Source organism: Microcaecilia unicolor, chromosome 8 (genome assembly GCF_901765095.1).
Source record: "Microcaecilia unicolor chromosome 8, aMicUni1.1, whole genome shotgun sequence".
NCBI lineage: Eukaryota > Metazoa > Chordata > Amphibia > Gymnophiona > Siphonopidae > Microcaecilia > Microcaecilia unicolor.
In genome coordinates this window covers 151,569,664-151,582,515 of record NC_044038.1, presented here as the reverse complement: position 1 = coordinate 151,582,515, position 12,852 = coordinate 151,569,664, and the positions used below count along the sequence as shown (strand labels likewise).

At 45.0% G+C, this 12,852-nt stretch overlaps 1 protein-coding gene across 2 annotated transcripts in view; it reads left to right on the top strand.

Annotated features, from left to right (window-relative positions):
* Positions 1-4,074, top strand: part of MGAT4B (alpha-1,3-mannosyl-glycoprotein 4-beta-N-acetylglucosaminyltransferase B) — a 421,878-nt gene extending 417,804 nt beyond the window's left edge. For both annotated transcript variants that reach the window (XM_030211615.1, XM_030211617.1), the window contains exon 15: positions 2,931-4,074. In XM_030211615.1, the coding sequence (XP_030067475.1) occupies positions 2,931-2,954 (24 nt within the window). In that variant the 3' untranslated portion in view covers positions 2,955-4,074. The remainder of the gene's footprint in view (positions 1-2,930) is intronic.
* The last annotated feature ends 8,778 nt before the right edge of the window (positions 4,075-12,852 follow it).

Genomic DNA, 12,852 nt, shown 5'->3' with positions numbered 1-12,852 from the left:
TGTGACCTGGATGGGCCACTGTCAGAGACAGGGTGCTGGGCTGGATGGACCTTTGGTATGTCCCAGTGTGGCGATGCTTATGTCTAAGGCGCTGGAGACCTTTTCTGATAGTGTCTAATATACCATCCTTTTAAAGGCAGGTGGAGGAGTGATGTGCAGAAATGTCATTCTGGCTTGCTCCCCCCCATCCCTTGCTTGATCCCTTGTCACCGCAAATATTTCTGTCTAGAGACGCCACTGTACAAGGAGCATCAGTGGGATTTGAACTTGGATTCTCTAACAAATAAATCAGTGGTTCACAACCCAGTCTGGGACTCACCCAGCCAGTTGGGTTTTCAGGATGAAATGAATAGGCATGAGACAGTTTTCACACACTGCATTATATGCAAATCTGTCTCATGCCTATTCATTGTGGATATCCTGAAAACCCAGCTGGCTGGCTGTGTCCTGAGGCGTGCACTAGACCCTTGATCTTCACTCCCAGTAGGTCAGGTTTTCAGGATATCCTTGATGTATGAGAGAGATTTGCATGCCAACTAGTTCTAATTTATGCAAAGCTCTCTCATAAAGATGACCAGCAGGAAAAAAAAAAAAGAGACAATAGGTCCCTTATATAAGTCTCTGCTGAGGCCCCATTTACAGTACTGTGAGCAGTTCTGGAGAAGGATCCTACAAAAGGATATAAACAGGATGGAGTTGGTCCAGAGGGCAGGTACAAATTGGTAAGTGGTCTTGGTCATAAAACATCTAGGGACAGGCTTGGGAACCTCAACATGTATACGCTGTCTGAAAGAGAGGGGATATGATAGAGACGTTAAATACCTCAGTGGTGTTAATGTACAGGAGGTGAGCCTTTTTCAATTGAAGAAAACCTCTGGAATGAGAGGTCATAAGATGAAGATAAGAGGAATATAAGAAAATACTCTTTCACAGAAAGGGTGGTGGATGCATCGAATGGCCTCCCTGTGGAGACAAGGACTGTGTCGTATACTAGACCAGGGGTTCTCAACCCAGTCCTCAGGTCACACCCAACTACTTTGATTTTCAAGATACCCACAATGAATATGCATGAAAGAAATGTCTATGCACTGCCTCCATTGTTTGAAAATCTCTCTCATTTATGTGTGAGTACCCCGAAAACCTGACTGGCTAGGTATGTCATAAGTATTGCCATACTGGGACAGACTGAATGTCCATCAAGTCCAGCATCCTGTTTCCAACAATGGCAAATCCAGGTCACAAGTACCTGGTAAGATCCCAAAACAGTGGATTTTCCCCAAGTCCATTTTAATAATGGTCTATGGACTTTCCAAACATTATTTTAAACCCCGCTAACCTAACTGCTTTTACTACATTCTCTGGCAATGAAATATTTTCTCCAATTCGTTTTAAATTTACTACGTTGTAGCTTCATTGCATGCCCCCTAGTCCTAGTATTTTTGGAAAGAGTAAACAAATGATGCATGTGGGAAAGAGGAACCCACATTATAGCTACGTCATGCAAGGTTCCACGTTAGGAGTCACAGACCAAGAAAGGGATCTAGGTGTCATCGTCAATGATACGTTGAAACCTTCTGCGGCTAAGAAAGCAAATAGAATGTTAGGTATTATTAGGAAAAGGAATGGAAAACAAAAATGAGGATATTATAATGCCACTGTATCGGTCCACGGTGCGACCGCACATCGAATATTGTGTTCAATTCTGGTCGCCGTTATCTCAAAAAAGATATAGTGGAATTAGAAAAGGTACAGAGAAGGGTGACAAAAATGATAAAGGGGATGGGACACCTTCCCTATGAGGAAAGGCTAAAGTGGCTAGGGCTCTTCAGCATGGAGAAAAGGCGGCTGAGGGGAGATATGATAGAGGTCTATAAAATAATGAGTGGAGTTGAATGGGTAGATGTGAAGCGTCTGTTCACGCTTTCCAAAAATACTAGGACTAGGGGGTATGCGATGAAGCTACAATGTTAAATTTAAAACGAATCGGAGAAAGATTTTCTTCACTCAATGTGTAATTAAACTCTGGAATTCGTTGCCAGGGTAAAGGCGGTTAGCTTAGCGGAGTTTAAAAAAGGTTTGGACGGCTTCCTAAAGGAAACATCCATAGACTGTTATTAAAGGGACTTAGGGAAAATCCACTATTTCTGGGATAAGCAGTATAAAATGTTTTGTACTTTTTGGGGAACTTGCCAGGTATTTGTGATCTGGATTGGCCACTGTTGGAAACAGGATGCTGGGTTTGATGGACCTTTGGTCTTTCCCAGTATGGCAATACTTATTACTACTACTACTTATCATTTCTATAGCACTACTAGACGTACGCAGCGCTGTACACTTGAATATGGAGAGACAGTCCCTGCTCGACAGAGCTTACAATCTAATGAGGACAGACAAACAACAGATAAGGGAATATTAATGTACTTATGATTCACGTCTACCTGTTCCACTCCACTCATTATTTTATAGACGTCTATCATAGCTCCCCTGGGTTTTCAGGATATCCACAATGAGTATGCATGCAATAGATTTGCATACCAAAGGGTGCATGCAAATCTCTCTCATACGTAAACCTGACTGGCTGGTTGCTCCCTGAGGACTGGGTTGAAAAGCCCTGTGCTACACTGTTCCAGAATATCAACCAATCTATGTTTTTAGTGTGTAGTGACCAATATGTTTCCTCGTCACAATTTAAGGGGGAGGGGGGGGGGTCTTTTACTAAGGTGCGCTAGCGTTTTTAGCACATGCTAAAAATAGGCACGCGCGCTAGAGACACCAATATATTCCTATGGGCATCTCTAGCGTTTAGTATGTGCTAAATAAACTAGCGCACCTTTGTAAAAGACCCCCCCCCCTAAGTCTTTTTAGTGCAAAGGATTGTGAACTCTCTTCCCAGCACTATCTTTATTACTCTGTCTGTATTTTCTTTTCAGATCTTCATTAAAAAAGCAGAATGAGTAACTCCACAAACTGGAAGAGAAGTACACAGAATGGATAACAGGTTCCCCTCCCCTTTTATGTCCCCTACCACCACCTCAATGCTGCTTCCTCTTCTCCCCTTTCTCCGCTCTGGGGCTCACACAGCAGGACCCTCTTGTGACTGCGGATCCAGAGGAAGCAGGTTGGGAAGCAATATGTGAAATCCCAAGCAGACGGGTGGAGGGACACAGTTGCACTGGACAGGAGTGGAGGTCATACCCACACCTGCAATGGACAACCCCCAATGCCTGGAATGCTGTATCACAATTTGGGGATTATCTAAGCTGTATACCAAAGGAGAGGGACAAAAAGCTTCAATATATTGTGCTTGAGTAAAGAGGATTTTGCGTTTGACACAATGAATAATCACATTTGTTAATTCTGTTCCAGAGTGGGGAAATTATTTAAAATAAAATAAAACCCTCTCCCTTCCAGGTGCTTGCATTGTAGAACCACTGATAATGACTGAACTTCTAACCCCAGGAGCTTCTCTGGGTTGTGATAGGGAAGCTCAAGTTGGGGCAGACTGCGAATCTCATAACTGAAATGAGCATAAAGACTGAATCCCCACCTATGGCACAGAGAAAGGCTGTTCTCTCTCTAGTGCTTGAAGTAGTGTTTGGGTTTACCTAACCATGAAAGCTTAGATCCTGCATTCCTCTCATGCCTACAGCTTGGGGTCAGACGTGTGCTGAGTTCCAGGCTTGAATGCTGCCTGTGGGACAGGGTTACACTGCTGAAGAAAGGCAGGGAAGCTACAAACCGTACTGTGCCTGACAGCCTTGTTACTAGAAATGAATGCCTAGGTCCCTGCTCATCTGGAACACTTTTAGATTTTATGGATGCAAGACCCATCTTTGAAAAGTTAGTTGGATATAAATCTGCAGAAAGTAGCACACTGTTTTAAATCCATTTAATTTGTAACCATTTTTTTGGAAGTTCCCTGAAGCATCTCTTCATGTCTGAGCTATACACTGGAATGCATTACACTACTTTAATGTGCTGTATTTTTTATTATTGGATACATTTTTTATTTTTCTCAAGTACATCTATATAAAAAGAGATTGTGCACTGTAATAAAGATTAATCCAGTTTAAAGCAGTACCATTGTATTTTCTGAAATATGAAACAGACAATATATATAAACAGGATCAAATTACTTTACAATATTAAAGCAATACCCAAAAGGCAAGACTTTAGCAATCAGCTCACAATTTTTTCCTAGGTCAAAGGTTATGTCAAGCAAACAAGATGGTTAATATGCAGAACCACCAGATAAGAGGGCTGAAAAGCATTCCAAAGGTGGGCTTAAAATTGATCAGATGGCACCAAAACTCTGCTGTGAGGGAAGTGTGTAGAACAGCATTTCCCCCAACTATGCGCCACAGCGAATTTGCTGGGGTGCTGTGGCAAATCCCGACCTCCCTCCTGCCCGAACCACTACTGCAGACAGCAGCGGCAGAAAAAAATAAAATAATGCAGGACTACAGCAGCCTTCAAGCAGGTACAGTCACTTCTACTGGTCCTCTGCCCCGGGGGGGGGGGGGGGGGGGGGGGCAGCAGAGCTGATGGCGCATGCCTGAAAGCTGCTACAGCCCTGCGCTTTTTTTTTTTTGCGGCCACTGGGGACAGGGAGCAGCTGGTGTTCGGGACTCTGGCAAGGAGGTTGGATGAAAACAGGCGACGGGAAGAAGTCAAAATGTTGAAGCCAATAGGTCAGTCTCGGTTTCCCCTTCCCATTCAAAACAAAGCAAGCAAACCTATGGGCTGCAGCATCCGCGTTGTCATTCTTTATTATTGGCAGCATTTTAAAAATGTAATCTCACTTACATTTTTAAACATGCTGGCTTGTTGCAGCATACAGATGTACAAAGAGGAAGTATAATAACAGAATAACTTTTCATAGGTAGAACAGTAATCCTATATAATAAAACGCACCTCCAACGTTCTGAAGCTGACTGCATGGACATAAGCCTTGAGGCATTCGTGCTTCTGTATCCATCTCCTGAAATGATTAAGTCTCCCACTTCCGGCTGCGTCAGCAGCGACAGTGCCCAATCACAACATAGCAGCGCGAGCCAACTCCATCGCGTACCTGTGCTGACGGGGGACCCCAACCCCCAACAGCCGAAATCCTCTTCTCGGCTGCCGTGGTGTTGCTTGCTGAATGATCTGATCAAGTTTCTGTGCTTGCGTCTGATGTCAGAGAGGGTCGCGGCAGGGGGGTCAAGGGGTCAGTAATGCGGAGGGAGAGGTGCTGAAATCGGAGGGAGGGAGGAGTCTAACTCGGTGGGAGGGATGTGAGGGGGCCTTGAACTGGAAGGGAGGGGGGGTCTGGAACTCTGAAGGGAGGGAGGGAGGTGTGGGTCATAGAGGGGACAGAGCGAGACAGGGAGGGTGGGGGATTACCTTGCTATAGTGCCCGTTTCATTGCCTACCGAAATGGGCCTTTTTTACTAGTTTGTTATAAAATCAGTGTGACATTTGGAGGGGCTGGTTATAGGGACACCATAGCACTGTTATATTTGTACAGATAAAAAGAGGGATACCTGTGTGGGCAGGGGGTTGGGGGGTTAGTGCTACAAAAACTTTCTTGGACACGAATGGTGCTGTGAACTGAACAAGTTTGAGACCAACTGGTGTAGAAGGACCCTAACCCTCCTTAAACACCTTCTTCCACCTAGCCATCTTAAATAGAGGGTTGGGAACTCAGCCAGGAAAGCATGGTCCAGCCAGTGAAGATAACCCAGTGAGGCAGCTCTGAAAGACCCAGTACAAGAAGCAGCAGCCCTTCAGATTATACTGCCACATTACTGCTATAGGGAACTTTTTGTTGCTCAGTTGCGGTTTGCCTACAAGCTAGGACTGGCTCCCAGTTAATGCCCTAAATAAAGAGGTTGTGTTGTTTTTTTTTTATTATTTTAAAGCTGCTTCGGGTTGCTTTTTACAGCCTTCACACAGGCCCTGGCCTCAAATGTTCATCTACACTTTTATTAAACCTCTTGATATACCACCTTTCCAAAAGGAAAATCAAAGTGGTTCGTATTTCTCAAAATAACACAGAAAAAAACTACACTATCAATAGGACAGAAAAAGATGAAAAGACCACAGGACTCAAAGATAAAGTTAGTTAAAAAAAAAAAAAAAACCCACACAAGTGCTATTGCTGCTAGGTCTTAAAATACCTTGGTGGTGTTAATGTACAGAAGGTGAGCCTTTTTCAAATGAAGGAAACCTCTGGAATGAGAGGGCATAAGATGGCGCTAAGAGGAAATGGGCTTAGGAGAAATCTGAGGAAATGCTCTTTCACAGAAAGGGTGGTGGATGCTTGGAATGGTCTCTCAGTGGAGGTCACTGAGATGAAGACTGTGTCAGAATTTAAGAAGGCATGGGACAGACGTGGGATCTCATAGGAAAAGGAGGAGTTAGTGGTTACTGAGGATGGGCAGACTGGATGGGCCATAAGGCCCTTATCTGCTGTCATGTCTCCGATACCAATACCATAGAAATCCACAGATTCACAAATCAGCCAAAATCCAAGACAACCAAAGCTTGACTAAAAAGACAGGTCTTCAATAGGGCGAAAGAATTAGCGGAAAAGGCTGCCCAGCTAGTATATTTTAATAAGATAACGTCCAAGATTAAAATTAGAAGCATATTCATACCAGTGAATGCACTTGTAATTTTAATCTCTGATGTTACATAACTGGAAGACATGAAATGAAGTTGAAGGGGGGGGGGGGGGGTGGCAGATGAAAACAGTAACTAAATTAAAAAATACATGGGATAAACACAAAGGAATCCTGTTCAGAAGGAATGGATCCTCAGAAGCTTAACGGAGATTGGGTGGCAACAGCCGTAATTGGGAAGCAAAGCTAGTGCTGGGCAGACTTGTATGGTCTGTGCCCTGAAAATGGCAAGGACATATTAAGGTATAAAGTAGTGTTGCAGGAATTGAGATAGGAATTTGTGATACTTCAGGAGTCAGACAGCACACACCAGTATGAGAGAGAAATCTTCTTTATTTGCCAGCAAACAAAGCAGGACATCAGTTCTAGCTCTCTTCTCTTTCTCTCAGCTCTCTGGGTCTTTCTCTCAGCTCTCTGTGTCTTTGTCTCAGCTGCTTCTCTTCTTATGCTGTCTTCTCCTTCTTCTGTCTGTTCCTTCTGTCCTTCTCTTTCTTCTGAGCTCCTTCTGACGTAAACTGCTTCTGCTCCTACTTAAATAGGGTCCTAAGCCCTCCTCCTAGCCTAGCCCCCTTTACTCCCAATTGGTTAAGAAATTGATTGGCTACCTTGCCTCAACCAATCATTACTTTTGAAATATCAGTTACATAGGTTCCAGACATCCTAAACTGACCTCTGACCTGGGGCCCCTTAAGCCAGACATTTGGTCTCCAGTCTCTTACATGTTATTATGATTGATTTCTCATATTCCTAGTACTAACTGCTAACTAAACTCTGGCATTCATTAAAGGGGTCAAAAGCCAATCTTAATTAATAGCATACATATCAGGTTATTACTTCCAAGACCATTCCTGCATTTTACCTATAATTAATCAAGGAGAAGAGAGCTGACTAGCCCTGACCTCTTTCACCTATCAGCTTCATACACAGAACCAGCCAGAACTATGGCTAAGTCAAACCACATGTGGATCTCCTCACTGCAGTCTTAAACAGCAGACAAAGGATCATTTAAAAAGTAACACAGAGTTGAACAAACATCCTACATAGAAATTATAGAGAATAAAACATATTCTAAAATACACAGAATCAGTATTCCTTATAAGCAAGAACTTCTAAATTCTAAACATCAGGAATATCTAGAATTATTTAGAATCTAACTAGCATTAAACTAATTCTTTTTTTTAAAACTACGGCATGTCTGGCTCATGCTTTGTTCATTCATAATAGTTTACAGCTGTGCCAGCTAGCATTAGCAATTCACAAGGGTGAAAGAAATTCCTTTCTCTGACCTTTCCTAACCTTAGCTCGGCCAAGACTTTCAAATAATATGAACCATCTGGCATACCTTCACTTTAGTTGCAAAGTAAAAAGTTGAAATTTGAAATAAGAATTCAATTCAAATACCAAGCTTTTAACAGAATTAACCCTTCATATGATTTCTTATATATGATTATGCCCATGGCTGCCTCATTCCCCCCTTTGAGACTAAAATCAGCTTATGCAGAGATAAGTCTCACAACTCAAACTCTGGAGATTATAGTGATCCTAACTAGGAATAGACTTGTGAATCACCATTACCCTACTTGTTAAGGTTCGACGGCATACTGCCGAAGCACATGAGGCCAAGAAACAAAACAAAAACCCTGCTAAAACTAAAACTATTAGGGAAATGAACAAGGGACGTATCCAGGAGGTCAATGACCACCACCAGGAGGTAAGATCTAACCCTCCTCGGTAATCCTCCACATTAAGGCTAGCCAACTGTAGGACTTTATCCATGGCATGCCTAACTACATGCGTCCTATTTATGACAATAGTACAGCACTCTGAAGAATTTAGCACTGTGCAGAGGCCACCCTGAGCTGCAAAGAGATAGTCAAGGCCCATACGATTATACCGAGAAACTATAATTTGATCCTGCAATGCATTGACTACCACGTTCAGCTCATGAACTAGAACATGGAGTAGAGACTGAAGTCTCCGGGTAGCCATACCTAGTTCAGTAATACCCGCTACCGGGCCTCCAATTGGAATCCAGGCCGTGGCAGAAAGGGCTACAAGTCTCTTTTTAGTCAGAGGATAAGTAGAATTAATATACTGGAGGGCTAATTCAATCGCCTCATCCTCTGTGGCAACGGAGGAGGGTAAGGACAAAGCCTCTCGCTTAGAGCGGTGCGGGGATAGTGGCTTAAGAGGAATAACTTTAGGAAAATAATTCAAGGTTACCAATACACAAAAATTATATGTGGCGGGAAGAATAAAATCGAGAACACACAATACAAGGGGAAGTAATCTTTGCCTGGCTAATTAGTTCCTGGACAGAGTGTAACCAAAGGTTGGAGCGAGTTGGGGTATTAGGAACAAGGAGGCAAGGAGTAGAAAACAACAAAAGCATCCAAACTACTAACATTTTCTTTCTTCCTAATCTAAAACTAATTAAGCAATAATATTTCAACAGTCTGTGCTAATCACAGATTACTCTCATATAGTGTTCTCAGTCTTTGAGTTCTTATACCAGTTGGGATAGACCCTCAACTGACAAGGATCAAGCTTTCAAATTCCAAGAAAGCCAGAATCAGAGCAAGAAAGAGTCTCAGTGTGAAGCCGAAGTTCAGCCGCTCCTGCAGTATGCAGTTGACCCTTCTTTTCAGCTAGTAGATTCTTTGGTTCGGGTCAGGCGCAACTTCAATGGCTCCGCTGGATCACTTTCTGCTCTCCACTGTCTAGGCTCCGTCTGATCCGTGCTGGGCTCAGTCTGGTCAGCAGACTTAATTCGAGACCAATGGACCCATGGAGTAATCCCTGCGACCTTCACAGCTGCAGGGGTAGAAAGCAAAACAGTAAAAGGTCCTTTCCATCGGGGCCCCAAAGGCTGAAGCCTCCAATCTTTCACCCAAACTCTATCCCCTGGCAGGAAGGAATGTACCTGAGCCTGGAAGGGGACAGGGTTTATTTCTCTCACATAAGACTGAAGCTCAGAAATTATCTTACCCAGGAGGGCTACCTGCTCCTGCACCTGGGCAGACCCTAAAATCCCTATGTCTCCCTTAATTCCCTGTAAAATGGCTGGGGGCTTCCCATACACAATTTCAAAGGGAGAAAGGGCTGTTCCTTTAGTTGGAGTGCATCGGAGGCGGAAGAGGGCTAGTGGCAGTGCCTGTGGCCATTTCAATTGGGTTTCCTGACAAATCTTTGCTAGGCTATTTTTCAAGGTTCTGTTTGCCCGCTCAACCTGCCCTGAACTCTGGGGACGATAGGCACAATGCAATTTCCAGGTAATGCGCAATGCGCGGGACAGGGCCTGAAGTGTAGCTTCAACAAAGGCGGGACCATTATCTGAACCTATGGCAAGGGGCAGTCCATACCTGGGGATGACATCCCTAAGGAGGGCTCGAGCTACTTCTGTGGCTTTCTCAGTGACTGTAGGATATGCTTCCACCCACCCAGAAAAGGTACAGACCATGACTAAGAGATATCGGAGCCTACCGCTCCTGGGCATTTCTGTGAAGTCTATAACTAGGGACTCAAAGGGTGTTAGTCCTCTAGACTGAACTCCTGGTGGAATACGGGGTCCCTGACGAGCATTATTCTGGGCACAGAGAGTACATCGGGCAGAGGCAGTGGCAACCAGACTATCCAATCCTTCCAGCACCACTACTCGATTGAGTAGGCGGGCTAGTGCTGTTTTCCCTAAGTGTGATAGGTCATGAGCTTGAGACACTACAGGCCAAGCTAGGTGGCGTGGCACCAGAACTCTGGTATCAGGGAGATGTAACCAGCCATCAGGTCTCCTTACTGCACCTTCTTCTTGAGCCCATTTCTCTTCCACTTGGGTATATATAGGTGTCCATTCTTGCAGTCGGATTTGGAACAGGGGAGTCACAGTACTTGCTAGGGGTCCTCGAGCAGCTTCCTTGGCCACCCGATCAGCATGGCGATTCCCTCGGGCCACTGGAGTATCTATCCTTTGGTGTCCCCTGCAATGAATGACAGCTACCTTCTTAGGGGCCCACACAGCCTCTAGCAGCTGAAGTATTTCGGGTCCATACTTAACAGGTTGGCCTGCAGCATTTATGAGTCCCTTTTCCTTATACAAAGCTCCATGAGCATGTAGAGTTGTGAAGGCATATTTGGAATCAGTATAAATGTTGGTTACCAGTCCTGCTGCTAACTCCAGAGCTCGTATGAGGGCCACAAGTTCTGCTTTCTGGGCTGAAGTTCCTTGGGGCAGGGCTCTTGCTTCTATCACCTTGTCTTCTGTCACCACAGCATAGCCTGCCAGTCGCTTAGAGTTCTCCACATAACTGCTTCCATCTGTAAAATAAATTACATCTGGGTCCCTCCACGGAACATCTTTAAGATCTGGTCGACTGGAATACACTTCATCCATAGTTTGGATACAGTCATGATCCGGTGGTCCCTCAGATGCTGGCAAAAGAGTGGCAGGATTGAATGTAGCCACTGTTTCCAGGTGTATCCGTGGATTCTCACACAAGCTGGCTTGGTACTTAACCATGCGGTTATTTGTAAACCAGTGGTTGCCCTTATACTCCATGAGGGTGAGAACTGCATGGGGGACTTTAACAACCAGTTCTTGCCCCAAGGTCAACTTATCAGCTTCCTGGACCAGTAAGGCTGTTGCTGCAATGGCCCTCATGCAGGCTGGCCATCCTTTAGCCACTCCATCCAGCTGTTTAGACAGGTATGCAACAGGCCTCTGCCAGGATCCCATCATCTGGGTCAGCACACCCAGAGCAACCCCCTGTCGCTCGTGGACATACAGTGAGAAAGGTTTCTCCACATCAGGAAGGCCTAACGCAGGGGCTTGGAGTAGGGCTTTCTTTATGGCAATGAAGGATTGTTGAGCAGTAGGTCCCCATTCAAATGGTTCCTTTTCACCCCCCTTTGTGGCTTGGTAAAGGGGTTTCGCCATCAATGCAAAATTTGGAATCCAAATTCTGCAAAATCCGGCTGCTCCCAGAAATTCCCTAACTTCTCTTCTGGACTTGGGTTGGGGAATTGCAGCAACTGCTTGCTTCCTACTAGCATCCAGTCTCCGACTTCCCTGGGAAATACAGAAGCCCAGATACTTCACTTCTGACTGACAAAGTTGGGCCTTTGAGCGTGAGACCTTATAGCCTGCATCCAAGAGTAGCTCCAGCAATTCTCTGGTAGCCTCAAAACACTCTTCCTGAGTCACTGCTGCAATCAGGAGGTCATCTACATACTGGAGTAAAACTCGCCTGGAAGGCTCAGATTTAAAAGTCTTAAGGTCTTGCCCTAGGGCTGTCCCAAAAATAGTGGGGGAGTTCTTGAACCCCTGTGGCAGGCGGGTCCATGTATACTGAAGCTTCCTTCCTGTTACTGGGTTTTCCCATTGAAAGGCAAAAAGCAGTTGACTGGCGGGGGCCACCCGAATACAAAAGAAGGCATCTTTTAGGTCTAGTGTCGTGAAATGGGTAGCTCCAGAAGGTATCAATCCTAGCAGGACATATGGATTAGGCACTACAGGGTGTAATGAAATAGTGGATTTGTTGACCACTCGTAAGTCTTGGACTGGCCGGTAGTCCTCAGTCCCTGGCTTCTGAACTGGCAATAGTGGTGTATTCCATGGAGACTGGCAAGGACGAATAATTCCATGGGATAACAGACGATTCAAATGTGCTTGAATCCCTTCCAGAGCCTTTCTGGGAATTGGGTATTGACGAAGATGGATTGGCCGGGCATTTGGAAGTAAATCTACATGTACAGGAGGAATATTTCGGGCCAACCCTGGGGGATTATCTTCTGCCCATACCCCTCTGACCTGAAAGCTGTCTGCCAGGGGTAGGTCAACTTGGCCATGTGACTGATGCAGCCGCCATTCTTCTTCAAGAGGGCAACAGAAACTCAATATACCCTTAGGGCTGGATGTTGGGGGCCGAAAGGAGACTGAAGTCTGGCCATCAGAGTCAAAAGAAATTTGGGCCCTAAGCTTGGACAGCAGGTCTCGACCTAACAAAGGGATTGGACAGTCTGGCATATACAAGAATTCATGAGTGACTATGTGTGAGCCTAATTGGCATCTACGGGTTGTCAGGAAGGGCCTCCGGTTCTGCACCCCCGTGGCACCCACCACTCGGACAGTTTTTCCAGACACAGGCGCTAATCGCTCCGTCACAACAGAATGTTCAGCTCCTGTATCAATCAT